Here is a 21,523-nt window from a genome sequence, read left to right as displayed (position 1 = left end):
ATGTGTGTCTGTGTCTGCTCGAAACACCTTCCTCTGTGGAGCAACCCCTCACGCCCTCCACATTATTTGGGGGAGTCGATCAACCGTGACCCAGGCTCCCTGAGGAATCTGAATTGTGAAAGGAGTCTGAAGTGAATGGGCCCGAGTCAGTTGATGGCTGCCCCCAGAGATGTCCATGAAATTCCCAGAGCTGCCCTCATTCCCATGCTTCCCACAACACCCCTTGGCTTTGGGCAGGTTCTACAGATCTTCCCTAGTCTTCTTTCAATGAGTTGAACAGTATCCTCCTAATATGTCTTTTTTAAGTTCATTTAGCCAGACTTGGGTTTTGTCACTTGCAATTAAAACTGAGCACTGTACTTGTCATTAATTAATTTATTCCACATTTCCTGAGCGCTCACCCTGTAACCAGGCATATAATAGAAATTTAACCAATTTTAGCTGAATAAATAACTAGCTTCCACAGAGACTAGCAGCCAGGATTCACCACCAGTTTTTAAAATTTGAGACAAAATGTTCCCTTCATCAAGTATCATCAACTCTCAGGCCCCTCAGCAACCTCTAGAGAGTTCCAGCTCCCAAGAGGTTCAATGTGACCCGGTCTTCCTCTAGGAGAGTGAGTCAATAAGCTTTTTAGGGAGTATCCTTTCTTCAAAGTCATCTAGAGAATGACTGAGGGGACAGACCTCAAGTATATCTGTATACATACATATACCCACACACACACACTCCCCACAGACACACACACCCTATACATACACACACTCCACACACACACCCGCCCACCCACACCCCATATACACACACCCTACATATAAACACACACCCTACACACATACACTCCACACATATACCCACCCACATACACTCCACATACACACACCCTACACACGTACATTACACACATACACCCCCCCTTCATATACCTTTCATACACATACAGCACACACACACCCCCCTTACACGCACACCCTATACACACATGCTGCACACGTACACACACTCCACACATACACCCACACCCATTCCACATACACACACATCCCACACACACACACTCATAACCCTCCCACACACATCTACAAGCTCCCACACACCGACACCCACAACCCACACCCCACTACACACATACACCCACACTCCAACACACCCCCTCCAAACATACACCCACACACACCCACACACCCTCCCCACACACACATGAACATATACATACACACACACACACACACATACACATGTGTACACTATAAGACATCAGTCTTCAAACACGTGTTAAGGAAATGGGAAGAGGCTACTATCATGGGATGGACTAAAGGAAGTTTCCAGAAGCTGGGAACAACTGTGACCTGGAGCATGGGAGGCAGACACTTATCACTCCATCATGACGTAAGTTCTTGAGACCCCTAGTATCCATACAGGGATTCCCCACATCCACAATGGCTACTTCTTAGCTTTGTGCAGATGTAGCCAGGCAGCCTGGTCGCCTTCAGTGAGAATCTGTGAAACGGGCAAAAAGAAACCTAGATCCAAAACCTGCTGTTTCCAATTACTGGCTGGGATGCCTCAGTCAAGTCCCAAACCTCTCTGAGTTTCTAACCTGTAAGTAGTAATACCCCCACAGACCTTATGACCTTTATGAGGACTGAACGAGATCACATATGGAAAGCATAATACCAGGCATACATCAGCGCCTAACCCCACTGCCCCGCTGAAAAGATGTGGGTCTACATGAGCAGAATCCCCTGTGAGTCATCACTGTCTGCACCCATCCTCATCCTCCTCCTCCTCCTCCTCCACAGGAAGTTCTCAAACTAAAGGCTAAGTCAGTAAGATCGGCTCCGTGGCAACATAATGGCCAGGGCTCTATACCACGGTCCATCACATGCTACTCACTGAACATTAAACAGATGGTTTAACCCCTCTGAGCCTCAAAAGTATGGAATCAACCTAAGTATCCATCAATGGATGATTGGATAAAGAAATGTGTGTGTCCCTGTTTCCCAATACATGCGTGCAGGGGAGTAGATGACAAGAAATTACTTAATGGATACAATGTATACTATTTGGATGATGGATACACTAAAAGCCCAGACCTCACTACTATGCAATAGAGCCATGTAACAAAACCACACTGCTACCTCCCTGTAAAGTTACACACATGTAACACATCTCTGAGCCTCAATTTCCTCATCTATAAAATAGTAATAATAGAGTATTTTTGGACCTTGCTTGAGTAGCAGACCCTGTACCATTACAACAGCCTCCTGCCCATACCCACCTCCATTATCTCTCTGGTCCAATCCCATTATGTCCCTGTTTCCCAATACATGATGGTTCCCTATTACTTACTGTGTAAAAGTCCTCAGCCTGTCTGTCATAACCCTTTGGAAGCTGACCGTATTTATGCGTTTAGCTATATTCCCACTATTCTCCCCCAGACACCTTCTGCTCATCAACTTGATCTCCTCATGTCTTCTGCACACATCCCATTGCTTCCTGCTCCTGGGCTTTCTTAATACCATGCCCCCTCATTCCCAACCACCATCAATAGTCATATTAGCACTATGTCCCCTTATTCCCAATCACAACCAATATTCATATACTCCTCTGCTATTCAAACACAGGGCCCATTTCTCCCACAAAACTTGCCCCACTTCATGTTTATCAAATAGTTTAATGAGTTGCAGTCTCAACTTCAAGCTCAATTTTAACCAACCTGAAGTCAGGGATAGTATCTCATAAGTGTTACTAGTATCTCCTGGGCACCTGACACAAGGCTGGGCACATAGAAAGTTGAAGTTGATATCAACTGACTGAATCTGCCTGTCACATGCAATGTGACTGCATGCCTACCAGCACTGTCAAAACGTACTCTTTGGTTTTACTGCAACAGAGAGAATCCCTGAAAAATCCACCCCTCTTCCCTGCCTCCTTCTTCTATAAAAAATATATGCTATCTGCCAGGGATGCTGTGAGAATTCAATATGATGATATTTTAAAGTTCCCTATGCAATGTAGAGCACACAGTAAGAACTCAATAAAGCAACCATATATAAGATCTGGCCAAGTCAACTTCTCTATAGCTTTGACCTGGATATGAATATCTTTAGATACAGGACTTGCAAAGCTGAATGCAATGTTAAAGATTTTACCATCAAATCCCCTCACTTAGAAAAGGGGAAACGTTGAGGCTGAATTCTGGGTCCCTGAACTCTTTTCACTTTCTGTCCAGAGAGGAGGTCTGGACAGAAACCAGGGGGAAACCAAGGCCCAAAATGAAATAATGAGTTACTGACACAGAAAGGAATAGAACCCAGGTTTCTGGATTTCCATTTTCCCATGCAGAGTTTTTCCCACTGTAGCATGCCACTTCCAAAAATACAAAATAACAACAACAAAGTTTGGTCCAGATCAGAAAACTCAAGGAAGAGGCCATCATCGCATGTTATCTGGAGTCACATGAAACTGGAGCTACCAGCAGGCTTCCCTACAGAGCAAGCTCAACCAATCTCAGGGTAAGGGCTCCTGCCCTTCTGACATACATGTGCTCTCTTGCAGATCTAGAGGCATCAGAACCCAAGGGCAAGGAAAGCACACAATGCCCTTATCTTCAGCCCACATGACTGAGCTTAGCCAAGAAGAGAACTTCAGCATCTTTATCAAAGAATCAACGTATCTGGTAATAGGAACATTACAGTAGCTGCAATATCAGCCACAATAAAAAACATACAAGTGAACCACAAGCCCAGCCATCAACTTCCTCCCCTCCCCAACCTCCAGATGCCTCTCGCCCAAGGAGATGAGAGATATCACCAATGACTTAGGCAACACTGAACTCCAACCTGGGATCTATCTCCCCCGACCCTACCCCTCAAGTGTGCCCCCAAATCCAGAAAGGACAGCCAGGGTTATGACCTCTTCTCTGGACAGAAAGTAGAAAGAGTTCAGAGGCCCAGAATGCAACCTCAAGCAACTGAACTGCAATTCCTCTCTCTCAAGGCTCAGTGTCTTTGTCTCAACTGCCTTCTCTATCATTGTTAGTCTATCTGACCACAGGTTCCTCTCTTCATTAGCTCATATAATTTATAAAAATATTTGCAACTCCATAGAGCCCCTAGTAGGTGCTAGGTGGCCACAAGACACTAGCTGCTTTGTGTACACCATGTCAACGAATCCCATCTGCAGTATGTAGTTGAGAACGTGCAGGTCAGAGAAGGTGTAAGTTATTCAAGGTCTCCCAGCTACTGATTTGCCGAAACAGGGCTCAAGCTTAAGTCATCTGTCCTAAGCCCTTCTTATCGCACTGCACACTGCTCAGGGCAGCCTGTCACTGAGAGCAGCTGGGGCCCAGAAGCTAAGCAGCCCAACCCTGCAGAAAGCATCCTGGGCTGAGAGAGTGGAGCTGTGGCCCTTTGGGGACAACATTTGTTTCCATTAAGCCTTTCTCATCAATTAAGGAGGGGCTTGGCTTTCCAGTGCAGATTTGTGGAAACCCAGGAAACTTCACATGTGCCTCAGAAACCCCACTCAGGGTACTCAGGGAGTGGGGAGCCAATGGGGGGACGTAGCCGTCCTGAGCCTCACCCCCTCTTCAATCTGCAGAGCTTTACTTTTATCTGCTTTATACACTGGGATTCAATATAAGATTTCATTTTAAGAAAGAGTCCTACTGTCACAAAAGAAAGAAAAAAAGTTGGAAAATCACAGAAATAGATGAACAAGTGCTTTCTAAAAAGAGTTTGTCCCTCCTTTCCAAGTTAAAACACATCTGCAACATAAGTTTAAATCATCAGTATCTCCTTAAGAATGTTTACAAATCAGAGCAGCAAGGCAGAATGAGACAAAGAAAAAGGAAGTCATCCCAGATGAAGAGCACAGTGTTCACCAGCTCTGATTCTCTTCCTGCCACAGGTGCCAGACCCCAGGCAGACAAAAGGGTCCCAGGACAAGGCAGAAAGCCCAGGAGCCCCCAGGAAAGTTTCTGGGTCAAAGAAATAACAGAGGGGAAAGGGTATATCTGGTCCTTAACTTCCCACAGTGGGGCATTAAAGATTTGTGGGCCGGTGGGGCAGCACCCCTCCTGGCACAACCAAGCGAGTACAAATTCTTGCACCTTCTCTTCTCCAAATTTAAACAATTATTTCTCTGGAGACACAGATGCTTCTTTATAAATCCAGATTATCTCCCAATAAATTTAACTCAAAGAAACAATGACACACCTGGGTTTTGTTTGTTTGTTTGTTTTGTTTGTTTGTTTGAGACAGAGTCTTGCTCTATCTTCCAGGCTGGAGTACAGTGGTGCAATCTCGGCTCACTGCAGCCTCTGCCTCCTGTGTTCAAGCGATTCTGCTGCCTCAGCCTTCCAAATAGCTGGGATTACAGGCGCACACCACCACACCCAGCTAATTTTTCTATTTTTAGTAAAGACAGGGTTTCACCATGTAGCTCAGGCTGGTCTTGGACTCCTGACCTTGGGTGATCCACCCTCCTCGGTCTCCCAAAGTGCTGGGATTACAGGCATGAGCCACCGTACCCAGCCTGACGCCTGGTTTTTCTTGTCCTTGCTACCCACTTCTCCCAACTGCCTCCCTCCAAATGAGGGTCTGGGGATTCCTAAAGACAAACACCACCACTTACAAAGGTTACACAGACACACACAGACACACACACACACCCATGTGCACACTGCCCAACATCTGGTCTTTCCAGTCCCTCTTCTTTAAAGAGCCAGAAATTCTGAGTGTAGGTTCTCAACAGGCACTCCATGCTCTCTGTTTCCTATGTGAAGAGTCAAATGACTCTTCTCCAGTGCCCAGTTCTCTCACTAAGCTGTGCTTTCTCTTCCAGTGAAACCCTCCCAGAGGGCACACTTCCCCTTTTCACTTAATTCCATCTTCCCCAACACACTCATCAGATGAAATCAAGAGGAAATTGACAGATAATAATATCCTAAGTGAGCCTCGTGCTTTTACTTTGAAGAAAGCCCTAGCTGAACAACTTGAGGAAAGAATTAGCCCTATTTGAAAGATGAAGACACTGCAGAATAAATCCTATCAGTGAGCCCAAGGCCAGTGAGCCAGTGGACAACTGGACAAGAGCCAAGGTCCCTGAGGACCCCACTCCACTCAGTGTGCCCTAACAATAATAATAATAATAATAATAATAATAATAATAATAATAGATAATGTGTGTGTGTTGTTGCAGGCACTTTTGTGTTTCAAATGTATTAATTCTCACATCAACCCTCTGAGGGACAAATATTACTTTCCCCATTTCCAGATAAGACAACTGCTTCATTAAATAATTCATCCAAAATGATTCAGCTAATAAACGACCTCATTAGGACTCACAGGCAAGTCTGTGGGAGCCCAGGGCTCCTGCTGTTCCCCACTACACACACTTGAAGGCATCCTCCCCACTCAGGCTCAGTGAACACGCTCTCACTTATTTCAGGGGATACCGCAACATCCATAAAACTAAGTTGGATTAACCTATATGCATGAGTGAAAAAGATACCAGTGTATATAATCCAACTCAGGCAGTCAGATGTATCTCTGTACCTCTACAGAGATACAGAGTTGAAAACCTGGCTCTACCATTTAATAGCTATATAGTCTTAAACAGATTACTTAACCTCTCTGTGCCTCAGTTTCTTCATTTGTGACATGACAAGAATAATCTGCTCATAGAATTGTTGCAAGGATTAAATCAGTACTACAGGTGACATGTTTAGAGCAATGCTAGGCACATATTAAATGCCCAAGATCATGTTATCTAAAGCAGAAAATTGGGCCTTGTTTTTGCTAAGAGTTTCTGGCAAAGATGCAATTCTAATGCCAATTCTTAGACGGTGACACTAGATGTCTCAGGAGGAGAGAATTTCATGTATTCATTGGCATTTACCTCATGTGCTTTAAATCTGTCATTTTTCTACTATATGCTTTTAAAGAAACAGAGCTCCCTCTCAATTCTTCCACTACTTCTCCCAAATTTTGATATTTACCACTCTTGTGATCATTCCTTTTTTTTTTTTTTTTTTGAGACAGAGTTTCGCTCTTGTTGCCCAGGCTGGAGTGCAATGGCTCGATCTTGGCTCATTGCAACCTCCACCTCCCGGGTTCAAGTGATTCTCCTGCCTCAGCCTCCTGAGTAGCTGGGATTACAGGCATGCGCCATCATGCCCGGCTAATTTTGTATTTTTAGTAAAGACAGGGTTTCCGCCATGTTGGCCAGGATGGTCTTGAACTCCCAACCTCAGGTGATCCACCTGCCTCGGCCTCCCAAAGTGCTAGGATTATAGGCGTGAGCCACCGCGCCCAGCCGATCATTTATTTCTAAATAGTTTGTCATTTCTACTTTGATTTATCTTTAGCCCAAGAGTTATTTAGAAAGGCGTTCTTACATTCCCAATATGGATTAGCCTGGGGAGGACAATTATTGTATTAATTTCTAATTATATCACTGTTAGGAAACGGCCTATATGACTTTTATTCTGTGAGATTTGGCATTTTCTTTGTGTCTTAATACATGGTATTTCTTAATCTTCTATGCATATTTCAAAAGAACTTGCATTCTGCTTGTCGGATACAAAAATCATTGAAGTCCAATCCTCACTTGCCATCCTACCTGCTTTTGCTTCTCCAGACTTGAGGTGGGTCTAGACAAGAAAGATAAAAAGTCCCAAGAAAGCAAGAAGAGGGGGAAAAGGCCCTCTAGGTAGATGTTATGTACACTAACAAAGAATCTGTGGCTAGGAAGGTTAATTCATCCAGAATCACACACTTAACAAGGAACACAGCCAAGATTAGAAACCTGGGTGGTCTAATCCAATGTTCACTCCTTCATTAACTCAGAGAGGCATCTCAAAGTCTCATCACCCATCAGCACAGCCACAATGTTCCATGCAAAGTAACAGATTCATTTGTTCATTCATTCATCCGGCAGTATTTATTGCACATCTAACATCTGCCAAGCAACAGTCCATGCGATACAATACCACATGACACGTGAGGACAGTGCTTTAGCCCAAGGAATTACACATCCAAGAGAAGACGCAGTGCCCAACCCTGCCTGAATTCAAGGTTGAGCCTGGGGAAGATAGAAGCTTATTCGAGAATGTTGGCAGAAGTGACTCCTTGGAGAAATTTTGTGGAATGTGTGGATTTACCCAAATGAAACCTACAAGAAGGCCACTCAGGGTGAGGAGATCAGACCTTCTTCCTGCTTTCTCTCTCATCCCAGGAGCCATTCAAGGAGATTCAAAGAAGGCCTTCTTCTTCCTCCTGGAGATCTCAGGTGTCCTTTAGATCCTTCCTCCTCCACCCCACATTTCTTCCCTCTCTGACTTCCACTCCCTTCCCCTGTCTCCCGTCCTGGCCTCTGGACACCACCATGGCATTCAGTTCTCAAGGACACAGAGAGGAGGAAGAAAGGAACTAATACTGTCTTACTCCATCCTCAGCCTTCTCCCCAACCCATCCTTTCAGCCTCTGTCCCACAAGCTTCCTCTCCCTCATGGTCATTCTAGAATACTTAAATAACAGTGACAACGCGCAACCTTCATTAAACACTCAACATGTGCTGAGTGAGGATCCTTCTAAGATGTGTGCTTTCTGTTGACCATGACAGTTAATCCCTAGGCCAGTCTTCTGGGGATATTCCCCATCTTACAGCTGAGAAAACTAATGCATAAAGACACCAAGCAACATGCCCAAGATCCTGTGGACAGTGGGCACCTGAGCTAGGAGGGGTGCCTGGGCAGCTGGCTGCCGGGACTTTGTCCTCAGCCATCTGGAGTGTTGCCTCTTAACAGCTGCTCCACCACCACCCTAGCTGTAGCATGTAGCACCGGCCACAGGAAATGTGCTTCCAGAGCACTAGAAAACAGATGCCGGAGCCCTGCCGACAAGGTCACAAAAAACAAGAGACTAAGCAATTGTCAGACAGGCCAGAGGAAGCTAAGGAGATGTGACAACCGAATGCAATGTGGTGTCCTGGATCGCATCCTAGAACAGAAAGAGGACATTAGTGGAACAACTAGTGAAATCCAAATAAAGTATGGAGTTGGATGAATAGTAATGTACCAATATAAGTCTCTTAGTTTTGCTAAGTGTACACTGTAGTATAAAATGAGACCAAGTGAGTGAACCAGGAGAGGACTAGACAGGAACTCTCTCTACTATCTTTGCAACTTTTCCATAAATCTAAAAGTAGGCTAAAACTTAAAAATTTATTTAAAAAAAAAAAACCCTGACACCATACTGAGCTGTCCTAACCCAGACAGCTGAACATAACCAGACAGTATTTGCTCCACTAATCTCTTTAGGTGGGGGGTTGAACTTCACTCAGTTTCCAGATGGAGACTGGGGAAGTTGCCATGGAAATGGTCCAATGCCAAAAAGCAGGCTACCCTGAGAGAGGAGATGGGGTGGGGGCAGTTGCAGAGGGGCCTAACATAAAGGTGGCTGGAGGTAAGGCCCCTCAGGGACTACAGAATCTGCGGGCAAATAAATTTACAGAATATCCCCATTCATTGACAGGACAGTTTGGTTTACAGCTTTACAGGCTTTGGGCTGGGAAGGTACAAGAGAGAATGAGACACATGTGGTCTGTGCTCTCCCAGAGCACAAGAACTAACAGAGCCAGTGGCATCTGAAATTGCAATACCATGTGGCTATTTGTATATACCACCAAAAGTAAAGTTTGTGGGGTCCGAGGAAAGGCATGCTCAGTGCTGTCAGCCTGGGAAGCTGGATGACACTGGAACTGAGACTTTGGAGATATGTAGGATTTTGCCAGGAGAAAAATGGAGTACCTAAGTTTTCACCATGGTAGCCACATCTTCGCCTTCATTGTCCTTCTAAATAGGGGCAACCTTCCATGTCATCTTGGGCTAGGTGTTTAGGTGTAGTTAGGAGCCTTGGAACTACGTCCTTGGGGATGGACCTGTAAGGTCTGGCTTCATTAGCAAACATATGGGTTCCCTCAGTAAATGTTCCACTTCAGGTAGGTAAAGATTCACCAGCCCACAGGGAATGGAGCAAGAAAAATAAGTCATAATAATGAGTAAAGGATGTGTAAGGGTCAAGCTGTTATTAATCAACTAAGAGACAAATGTTTAATACAGGCCTACCATGCAGAGTGCTAGGCCCTGGGGCTCCAGAGGACTATCATAACTGCTGTTGCATCAGAGGCATATAGTGCAGTTAGGGAGATGATCAAATACAGTGTAAGGGGATACAAAGAAGCAAGACACACATGTTCAATTCTTGAGCCCACCACTTCCCAGATGGGGATCTCAGTCAAACCTGAGCCTCAATTCCTTCACTTGTAAAATGAGAATAATATCTCAATTCCCTTGCTTGTAAATGAGAATAATATAAAAACCCACTTTGCTTTGCAGGGTTGAGAGAATTAGAGACAAGGTATGTAAGGTATGTAGCACAAGTCTGTCCAATAGTAGCTGCTCAATAAATGATTGTTGTTATTGTAACTGATATGGTGACAAGAAGTACTAGAAACACTGACCTTAAAGACAAAAGGACCTAGAAGATAAAGGGGATAAAGGGTCTAACTTATAAAAAGCAACGGACAGTGGTTTCAAACCCACTCCATGGTAATAAAAAAAACCAAACAAACAAACAAAACCCCACAACCTACTGCAAAGCAACATGCACCCCGTGAGCGCTGCAAGAATGGAGGAGAGTATTCTAGGCTGCAGTACAGAACACCACTACCTATAAAAAATGAGTTTTGGAAGATGGGTAGAAATTTTGACAAAAGGCAGGGAGGAAGCTTTGGAAGAGAGAGAGGACAACATGAACAAGTGTCCCTCCCTTAGCTCCTGCCAATTCCCCCAACTTCCCCCACACTCACAGGAATAAAAATAAAATTAATCCCCTTCTCTCATCCAAGCATTTTCTGGCCTCCGGCTGATGGGGCTGTAATCCCTACTCAATCCCCATCACTCTCAGCTCTGGTTCCCGTCTGCTCACAGAAAAACAGCTCTTCCAGAGAATGAATCCTCCCAGGTACAGAGAAGAGGGGAGGCAGGAATCCTGACTTGAATGAAATTTTATGACTAGAGAAAGACAGAATCTCAGTGAAGCACAAATTGGTATGTTAAGGTTCAGTTATGATCCAAAGCACCTGGCACATAAAAGCGGCTCGATGAATATTTATTAACAAATTAAGCTTTAAAGGAGAAGTACACAGCTCCATGTTGCTGATGGGGTTATAATGTTATCCTAAGGAACTATGATTCCACAAAGATCCTGGAGCTTCCAGTGGGGAAGGAGGCCAACAACAGCCATTTAGGAAGCAGCAAGACACAGAGAGAGTAAAAAGTTAGTCTGGCCTTTAGAGCCCCAGGTGGTTGATTTCATTAGTGTGTCCCTATGAGTGCTGGTCTTTGAAGGGCCATTACATCCACGTCATTTCTAGTCCTCTATAGATCCGTCTCCAAGGGACTCCAAAGCCTTCAACCTCTATTCCATACATCACTGGCTTCTCCATTACCACCATATCCCTTTGATTACTGTTGGCCCTCTTGTCATGTACTACATGTCTTTGTCTTCCCTATGTGATCATTTACCCTTTGATACTAGGACTTTGTCAATCCTGCCTAAACGTGATGCCCAGCAGGATGCTAGGCACACAGAGGTCACAAAGCTCTGATCATGGTGGTCAGCAGGTACCATGCACATGCGACCCTGCTGATGCTCCCTTGAGTTGTTTATGTGCTTGATGGTTTATACACCAATGGGAGAGTGCTTAAGACAATCTAGGATCCTTGCCTTTCTTGTTAAGCCTCAATTCACTCACTTGTAGAATGAGAATAATAGAAAAACCCACTCTGCTTTGCAGGGTTGAGAGGATTAGATACAAGGTCTCTTTACTTATCTGGTACGTAAAGTAACTTATGTATCTCCAACCACCTTTACATATCTGAAAAGGTCAGATTGGGCTGGAAGAAGCAGCTGAGCTCAAGCATTACTTCTTCTTGGGAACCCACCCAAAGCCTCATGCCCATCTCCCATCTTCCAAAGACTGGCCAACAGGGTCTTCCTGTGGTTGCTTCTATCACAAGGGTGATATCCTCATGTCTATTTCTTCTGTTTCTTCCAACCTGACCATGAACTTTCTAAGGGCCAGGAACATGTGTTTATCACCACTACACTCCAGCATCTAGTACAAGGACTGGCATACAGTAGGTACTCAGTACTCAGCAAATGTTTGCTGAATGAAAACAGGGCCATGCAAAAGCATGGAACTGTCTGGACTCAGCAGATTCAAAGTTCAGCTGCTGAGAAGTCAGAGAAAACCATGTCCTGGGATAGGCTGGGTAGAGGCACTGCACATTCTTGGCAAGCCTGTCCTGTGTCACTGAAAAAGCATGCTGTCAAGGGAGCCCACCAGGAAGAGCAGTGCAAGAGAAGAGATGAGATGAGACCAGGTGAGTCAGATCTTGTGACCATGGCCTCAGGAAGGGATGCCCTTCTGTGTGGACGCTGTTGCCAGCAGGCCAAGACAGAGGAACTAACAGTAACAGTGGTGGGTGATTGTCACGGATCATCTCATTTTATCCTCACAATGATCCTATGGGAAAAGGGTGATGAGCCACTTTACAGGGGCAACTCTTGAGGCCTCAGTCCCTGTAGACTTCAAAGCCTCAGGACAGGCTCACAATTAAGCATTTTATAAAACCGCACATTCTTAAGGTTGGTGAAGGCCTTATATCTCCTAGTTCACCTCCCCTCCAAGAGATGCTCAAATTCCTACAACATTCAACATCCCAACAAGCTTCTTGCTTCCTCCCATGCTGGAGTGTGCACCATCTACTCCATCCTTGGGCAGCTCTGTCTATTAAAAACGCTTTCTTACGGATTCCTCATTTCTACCCATCAACCCCACATGTTCTCCTTGTATCTACCCAGAACAAAGTCAATCACAGGCACGGAAAGCCCTCCAGCTATTGGGAAGCAGTTACCACCTCCCCTCCCCAGGATTTAGAAAGAACACCACAGAAAGAGATTGCATAGGCTGCTCAATGTGCAATTTGTTTCATGCAGGTTAACAAACGCTTCTAATTGATAATGGAAATCAGAGGGAGAAGACGCATATCTTGTTTCAGTGAGGTTGATCCCTGGGAGTCTGGCTGGGGAGAGGGGATAAGAGGAGGTGAACTGACACCAAAATCCACGTAAACCTTAACAGTCTTCAAAGAAAAACCTATAATAACGCCAGAGGGGGCTTCTGAGATCAACTCAATTCTTTGTTGTATAAAGGAGGAATTGAGAAGCAGAGAAGTTAAGTGATGCAAAGAAGCACAGTGATCAGAGTCTTGGAACCTGCCACCTGTGTCCCTTTGTCCCACGCTGCCATGCATCTGCTCCAAGACGCTACAGAAGCCACCCTGTGATTTCAGAACAATCCTCCCATAATACCACCACCATCTCCAGTCTCACTTTCACCACATCCCCAAGAGGGAAGGGGAGGAAACCTATCATTAATTCCATTGTACAGAGGGTAACCATGAGGCACCGAGGAGAGGCAAAGAGACTTGCTCAGGGTCCCCAGGCAAATTAAATTTATTTTTGGAACTCAAAGCTCAGTTAAGACTCTTTGCTCATTGTTGACAATGAGCTACTGAAAGGGGCCATGGAGTATCTTCCTCTGGAAGTGGATTTCCTAATAAATGGAAGAGCCTGCTGTTCAGTTTTGTACTTTTTTATGGTTGCTGGGTGTGCCGACACAGAGAGATCTTCAAAATCGTGCTCTTCTTTTCCTTCTGCCTCCCCAACCAGCGTGCTTCAAGGGAAGGAGCACTGTGGAGAGTGTCAAGAGCCTGGGTTCCTCTCCTGGTGGTGCCCTGGCTGGCTCTGTGTCCTGGAGCATCCCTCCTACCCCGTGAGCAGCAGTTTCCCCAACTATAAAAACAGGGGCAATAAATTCTGCCCCATCAGTAACCTGGACGCTGTGAGGCTGAGATGACTAAGCACAAGCCTGAGGCAGAGAGGCCACTCCCACAATAGGCAACTGTCCCTTTGCTTCTCTCACTTCCCCAGCTACCTGCCTCCTCCGCAGCCCTGCTACACAGAACAGCTGAAACAGGCATGAAGGTCTCATCCAAGCAAGGGAGAAAAAGGATAAACTCTTGTAACATCATCCCAGCAGTCCCTGACATCTGCATTTTCCCAAGAGCACTCACAGTTATTAGCATATTTCACCATTTATTAAGTCCCCCGTGCCATGCACCCTAAAAGTGTTCTTAAGCATGTTCTGTTGCATTTCGACCTTACAACTACCCATTTTACAAATGACAAAACTTAGGCTGGGAGTTTAAGGGATCACCAGTAAGCAGTGGAGCCAGGAGAGAACCCCAGTTCTAATCCAGTCCAGTGCTTCCCAAACTGTAATGTGCCCATGAATCACCTGGGGAAATGGGGAAATTAGATTCTGATTCTGCGGGGCTAGACTCAGGCCTAAGCTGCTACACTTGTAACAAGCTCCAAAGTAGATGGACTAAACTCTTGAGTGTCAAGAGCTAGATTTTAATTCTATTAAGGTAGAACCTGTGCCACTGAATCTCCAAGGCTTAGCACTGGACCTCCCCATAGAATACACTCAAAAATTATGTACTGAATGAGTCAATGAATATCCGGCTTAAAACTCTATGCGTTAACCCTTTTCTGTATCAAGTTCCATTGTATCAGCTGATCCTCCCAACAAATTCCTAGGGTATGATCATTCCCATTTGATAGATAAGGAAACAGAGACTCACAGTAAGTAACCTAAGGCTTTACAGCTTTTGCGCAGCCAAGGCTGGAGGTAGTCTACCTTCAGATCCTTTGACCTAACCACAGCTGTTCCAAAAGATACGGTGGGGGACGGGGGGACAATGACACCCGGGAATAACAATTACAGACCACCGGTTGGAGAGGAGCTGACCCATCCCAGCATGTGACCGGCTCACAGCTCCAGAGGTCACCAGGGAGCTCTGAGCTGCTCCCTGGGGGAAGGGGCAGCCAGGCCTGTAGCACCTCAGGAGAGAAACAGGAAAGGGAGAAGGAGGCTGGTCCTGGGCATAGTGCCAGGCAGCAGTGGGCAGGTGGTGAAGGGACCCCTGACCTCCCGGGCCCAAGCACCCACTTCCGGAACCAGCTCTGGACAGACACTGTCCAGCTTGCGGGGTGGGAGCGTTAGAGGCGTTCAGGAAAATCATTGCCTAGTGATGAATCACCGGGCACATGACCCCGCAGGGGAGGGGAGGGGAGGGTGCGGAACCGGCGCGGGAAGCGGTGGGGGCTTGGGGAGGGCAAGCCTCCGGCTAGGGACCCCCTCCAGCCTCGACTTGGGGAGCAAAGGGAAGCCCCTCTCCCACGCAGCACCCCTCCTGGCAGCACCCCGCCTGCGGCGAAACTCACGGCCTTCAGCTGCTCCAGACGGTCCTTCATCCTGAAGCCCAGGCGCCCGGAGGCAGGTAGCGCGTCCCGGCTGAGCGCGTCCCAGGTGAGCGCGTCCCAGGTGAGCGCGTCCCAGGTGAGCGCGTCCCAGGTGAGCTGCCGGAAGCAGCGGCCGGGACCGCCGGGGCGAAGGAGCTGGAGACGCAGGCGGCGGCGGACGGCGGCCGCTAGCTAGGAGGAGCGTCCGAGGCCACGGGAGCCTCCGCCGCGCCGCCCCCTCCGCCCCCACCGGCGCCGCGCGCTCCAAATCCGGCTCCCGGGCCGGCGCCGGCGCAGCGCTGATCAGCCCGGGACCCGCCCCTACCTGGCCGCGCCCCGCGCTCCTTCTTAAAGGGCCCGCGTCCCGCCACCGCCCGGCCGCCCGGGGCGTCTCCAAAGCCCCCTTCCCTAACCCGAGAGCCCTCCAGACACGCGTGGAGTCCGGGGAGAGGCCCCTGCGCCAGCGGATCCTGCCGCAGGGCCGAGGAAGAGCAAGAGCGACTGTCTGGCTGCCGTCATTCGCTGTCTGTGCCGGGCTCCTCGCTAGGATCCAATTCTTAGCCGACTCGTTGCTAGGCGGGGACAAGCTCCCGAAAACAAATAAGACAATGTGATGTGGGCTACATTGGGTGGCAGTCGAGTGTTCTAAAAATATCCCGCCAGGAGGAAGGCATTCCGAGTAGCGGGATCCTGCGCAGCCTCAGGGCTGCTGGCAGTGAAAGTGGGGGGATGGGGGAGGTGTCCAGAGGAAAGACCTGGAGATCTGGAGATACAGGACGGTCAGGGTGGTCAGAGAATTTGGATCTTTTGCTTGTTGGAAATCGGGACCGCTCCTGGAAACGTAAGCAGCTGGATGTTGTTAGTGCCAGTGGAGACACTGGCACTCACAATTTGCATACGTTTGGGAAAGCATCGTTTCTCAAGAGGACCCCGTTCCCGTGTCTGTAAATCAGAGATGATACCCACTTCGTAGTTCGCTGTGAAGCCTGTGAGCGAGGAGGGGCTTTAAAATACAGAACTTTGCACTGGAGCGCTCCCCGTCCTCGCAGCCTGCTTGGTGTGCAGGTGGTTCCCAGGCGGCTTCTGCTTCCGAAAAGCAGATCGTCCCTTTATCTCGAGTCTTCTCCCCGCCTCTCCCTCTTCTCCCTACCCAATTTGTCTTCTTGGGAACAAATGACTCATTTATCAGAGTGGAGATCCATAAACGGGACTGGCGAGCCGAAGATTTAATTCTGAAGAATAGGATCTGCTCTGTGCTTTCAGGTTAAAAAGCTGTAAATATCTTTGTAATTCTAGCAGTACTTTGCCCTCTTCTGCCATCTGAACGCGTGCTCTCTGCTGACCTCATCGGCTCCCATAAAGATACGGTGCGTATGGCAGAGGTCGGGCTTTCAGCCGGCCCCGCAGGTCTCAGCCCTAGTTCTCTCTCGCGTCCGGCACACTTCCTTCTGCCAGCTGTGCTCACTGGGCAGGTTGTCCCCGCCTTAGTACTGGGAGGGCTTCCGCGCCCCCTGGTGGTCATACTAGGAAAGGCGAGTAGATCAGAAATACACACTGTCCCACCTCCTTCCCCTAACACATTTTTGGGGAGTTTGGGGGTTGTTTGTTTGTTTGTTTGTTTTTTAGACAGAGTCTCATTCTGTTGCCCAAGTTGAGTGCAGTGGCGCGATCACCGCTCTCTGCAGCCTCGATCCCCTGGGCCCAACCCATCCTCCCATCTCAGCCTCCCAAGTAGCTGGGATTACAGGCGTGCGCCACTACGCCCGGCTAATTTTTTGTTGTTTTTTTTTTTGTAGAGATAGGGTTTCGCCATGTTGCCCAGGCTGGTCTGGAACTCCTGTATTCAAGCCATCCGCCCGCCTCGGCCTCTCGAAGGGCTGGGATTACAGGCGTGCGCCACTGCGCCCTGCCCCTTAACAGACTTTTGTTAGTGGGGATACTTACTTCCCCGCGCTTCAGGAAAATAGAGTCTTCCGCGAGAGGCCGAGATATGAACAACCAACCCTTCACGTTAGGCATCTGAAAAGGACCATTGGGGTCTGGAGTAAAAAATTCTCTTTCTACAGCAGGAATCAAGGGTGGCCTGTCAGCCTCTGCTCAGAGGGTTCCTGTTACAGGATAATTGTTTTGAAAAGAGTAAAATCATGACTCCTCTACAAATATAAAATGCACACACATCAAAGACTTTAATTCATTAATGAATGAGGAGACCAGTAAAGCTAGCCCTGTCCAGAGGAAAACACAAAGTGTACACACATATATAGGCAATCAGGAATGCTGAAACGAACATGTTAATAAATGCACAACTGGCCGGGTGCGGTGGCTCACGCCTGTAATCCCAGCACTGTGGGAGGCTGAGGCAGGCAGATCACTTGAAGTTAGGAGTTCGAGACCAGCCTGGCCAACATCTTGAAACTTCATCTCTACTAAAAATACAAAAAATTAGCCGGGCGTGATAGTGCACGCCTATAAATCCCAGCTACTCGGGAGGCTGCGGCAGAAGAATCTCTGGAACCTGGGAAGCAGAGGTTGCAGTGAACTGAGATCACACCACTGCACTCCAGCCTGGACCACAGAGCAAAACTCTGTCTTAAAAATTATATTTTTAATAAAAATAAATAATAAATGCAGAACTGGCCTCGGGGTGCTGGGAGAGCAATTGCACTTCTACCAGGCATCTCTATGGACAAGAATCATTGGCATTCCTATGAATTTTCTACAACTTACCAAGTTGGAAAATAGCTGCAAGATTTTATAAGGCAAAAATCACTAAAAAATCAGGTAATCCAGAAAGGTGCTTTAGATAAGGCCTAGCATGCCACAGGACACCCAATAATTTTTAGAGTTTTTGCCATTTTAACTTTTTTAGTTTTTCCAGACATTCCCAAGGTGGCACCTTCCATAGTTGTACAGTTTCAACTGTGTTAAAAGTTCTTTGTCGGGGACTGTTGTGGGGTGGGGGGAGCAGGGAGGGATAGTATTAGGAGATATACCTAATGCTAAGTGATGAGTTAATGGGTGCAGCACACCAACATGGCACATGTATACATATGTAACAAACCTGCACGTTATGTACATGTACCCTAAAACTTAAAGTATAATAATAATAAAAGTTCTTTGTCAGCTTGGGCAACAGAGTGACACCCCATTTCTACAAAACATACATAAATTGAGCCGGGTGCAGTGACTCATGCCTGTAGTCCTAGCACTTTGGGAGGCTGAGGCAGGTGGATCATGAGGTCAGGAGATCGAGACCATCCTGGCCAACATGGTGAAATCCCGTCTCTACTAAAAATACAAAAATTAGCTGGGCGTGGTGGTGTGTGCTTGTAATCCCAGCTACTTGGGAGGCTGAGGCAGGAGAATTGCTTGAACCCAGGGGGCAGAGGCTGCAGTGAGAATTGCTCGAACCCGGGAGGCAGAGGTTGCAATGAGGCGAGATTGCGCCACTGCACTCCAGCCTGGTGACAGAGCAAGACTCCGTCTCAAAAAAAAAAAGAATTAGCCAGGTATAGTGGTGCGCACATGTAGTCCCCAGCTACTCAGTAGGCTGAGGTGCAGGATTGCTTGAGCCCAGAATTTTGAGGCTGCAGTGAGCTATGATCACGGCACTGCACTCCAGGCTGGGTGACAGAGAGAGACATGTCTCAAAAAAAAAAAAATTAAAAGTATATATATTCCTTTAAAAAGAGTAACAGGATATTCATAATGAAGCACAGGTAAAGGGCAATTGGATAATTGTGGCTTTAAACTCCTTGTAATTAAAGAAATAAGCCATCTAATGTATTTCCTCGTTTGAATGTTTGAATAGCCATACTGAATTTTACTGCACTTTTATAACTTTGTTTTGTTCTCATATCTCACAATCACTCAGGGAGGGAGTTAGGGTACATATTATTATCCCCATTTTATTATAAATTAAATTAAGTACAGAGAAATAAGATGATTTTCCCAAGCTCACATAGCATGCTGATAGACATGCTGCAAAAGGCAGTGGTTGCCTGCCCAGGCTGTGGAGCCAAACTACCCAGGTCAAATCTCAGTTCTACCACTAATGGTTGTGTGACCTTTGGCAATTGATTTAATGCCCCTGTGCCTCAATGTCCTTATCCGTAAGCAAAGATAATAATAATACCCATCTCGGCCGGGCGTGGTGGCTCACACCTGTAATCCCAGCACTTTGGGAGGCTGAGGCAGGTGGATCACTTGAGGCCAGGAGCTCAAGACCAGCCTGGCCAACATGGTGAAACCCTGTCTCTACTAAAAATACAAAAATTAGCCAAGCATGGTGGCTCATGCCTGTAATCCCAGCAACTCAGGCGGCTGAGGCATGAGAATTGCTTGAATCTGGAAGGAGGAGGTTGCAGTGAGCCAAGATTGCACCACTACACTATAGCCTCAGTGACAGAGCAATACTCTGCCTCAAAAAACTAATAATGATAAATAATAATAATAGTACCCATTTCATGGGTTTTTGTGAAGATAAGTGAGTTAATATATATGAGAATTGTTAATTCCGTAATTTAATAACTTGAACAAAAGTCTGCTAACCCTTTATAACTGCAGTGCTTTTTCAGAGAGCACGGGAAACTGAGAAATGCCTGGAATATTTCATTCACAGATAAAATAATAACCATCTTGGTATTCAGAGTCAACATTTTCCAACATAAGTTCAGCATTCTCCAACATAATGCTGCATTTATCAACATAAGTTCAACAACACAACCCATTTCAAGACATCCTCCAAAGAAAAAAGAGTTTGGAAAACATGGCAAAATAAATCCTTCAACTTAGGGAATCATGACCGCACATTTGCGGGAGAAAGGGGAGGGGAATGAATAGTTGTGGGGAGAACATTTTGGAGGCAGACTGATACAGAGCCAGTGATTCATATGGAGACCAATAAGCTCTGGTATAAAGGTAAGAAAAGAGATCGGGTGTGGTGGCTCATACCTGTAATCCCAGCACTTTGGGAGGTCAAGGTGGGCAGATCAACTGAGGTCAGGAGGTCGAGACCAGCCTGGCCAACATGGTGAAACCCCGTCTTTACTAAAAATACAAAAATTAGCCAGGTCTGGTGGTGTGGCACCTGTAGTCCCAGCTACTTGGGAGGCTGAGGTGGGAGAATGCTTGAACCCGGGGGGTGGAGGCTGCAGTGAGCCAAGATTGCACCACTGCACTCCAGCCTGGGCAACACAGCAAGACTCTTATCTAAAAAAAAAAAAAAAAAAAAAAAACAAGAATAGAGAAGCTACCGAAACTCCAAGACTCCGATATTTTCCCCATCACCTTTCCCTGGAATAGAAATTAGGATGAAAGATTATTAATTTCAAAAAAAGCACAAACTCAGTGGTCCCAGTTTCATTTGAATCCTATTCCTGGCTCAGCCCCACATGTGCACTGCTTGGGCCTGCTGAGAACCTGAGAACAACATCTGGAGATAAATCCAAGGTAGGGCAGATTTTACATGATGGTGAAGATGGCAGTAACCACATTTACTGCCATATCTCCCTTTTTTTTTTTTTTTTTTTTTAGATGGAGTCTCACTCTTGTTGTCCAGGCTGGAGTGCAGTGGTGCAATCTTGGCTCACTGCAACCTCTGCCTCCTGGTGATTCTCCTGCCTCATCCTCCCAAGTAGCTGGGATTACAGGCGCCCGCCACCATGCCGGGCTAATTTTTGTATTTTTAGTAGAGACAGGGTTTCACCAGGTTGGCCAGGCTGGTTTCGAACTCCTGACCTCGGGTGATCCACCCACCTCAGCCTCCTAAAGTGCTGGGATTACAGGCGTGAGCCACCGTGCCCCGCCCATATCTCCCTTTAAAAGTCACAAAGTATTTTCAGTTAATATATCTATTGATCCTCAGAAGTACCCCCAGAATTTAGATCCTGCAGGTAGTTTAATCTCTATTTTGGAGGTGAAGAACCTGAGGCTGGGAAATGGAAAATGACTTTTCAAAAATAATATAACTAAGAACTAACAGTATAAAACACAATCAACTGTTGTCCCCCTTCTCCTTATCTTTCTGGCAGTATGCCATGGGTCTCTGCCCAGCAGTATTGAAGAGTGGCATGTGT

General features: G+C 46.6%; 1 protein-coding gene across 8 annotated transcripts in view; it reads right to left on the bottom strand.

Annotated features, from left to right (window-relative positions):
* Positions 1-16,904, bottom strand: part of STX3 (syntaxin 3) — a 47,802-nt gene extending 30,898 nt beyond the window's left edge. Inside the window, exon 1 of one of the 8 annotated variants that reach the window (XM_031015899.3) lies at positions 15,429-16,904. In XM_031015899.3, the coding sequence (XP_030871759.1) occupies positions 15,429-15,458 (30 nt within the window). In that variant the 5' untranslated portion in view covers positions 15,459-16,904. The remainder of the gene's footprint in view (positions 1-15,428) is intronic. The other 7 variants (XM_055356207.2, XM_055356209.2, XM_055356208.2 and 4 more) reach the window with 7 other exon arrangements.
* Between the last annotated feature and the right edge of the window lie 4,619 nt (positions 16,905-21,523).

This window comes from Gorilla gorilla, chromosome 9, assembly GCF_029281585.2.
Source record: "Gorilla gorilla gorilla isolate KB3781 chromosome 9, NHGRI_mGorGor1-v2.1_pri, whole genome shotgun sequence".
Lineage (NCBI taxonomy): Eukaryota > Metazoa > Chordata > Mammalia > Primates > Hominidae > Gorilla > Gorilla gorilla.
The sequence above is the reverse complement of the archived record's forward strand: the minus strand, read 5'-3'. Positions and strand labels throughout refer to the sequence as shown.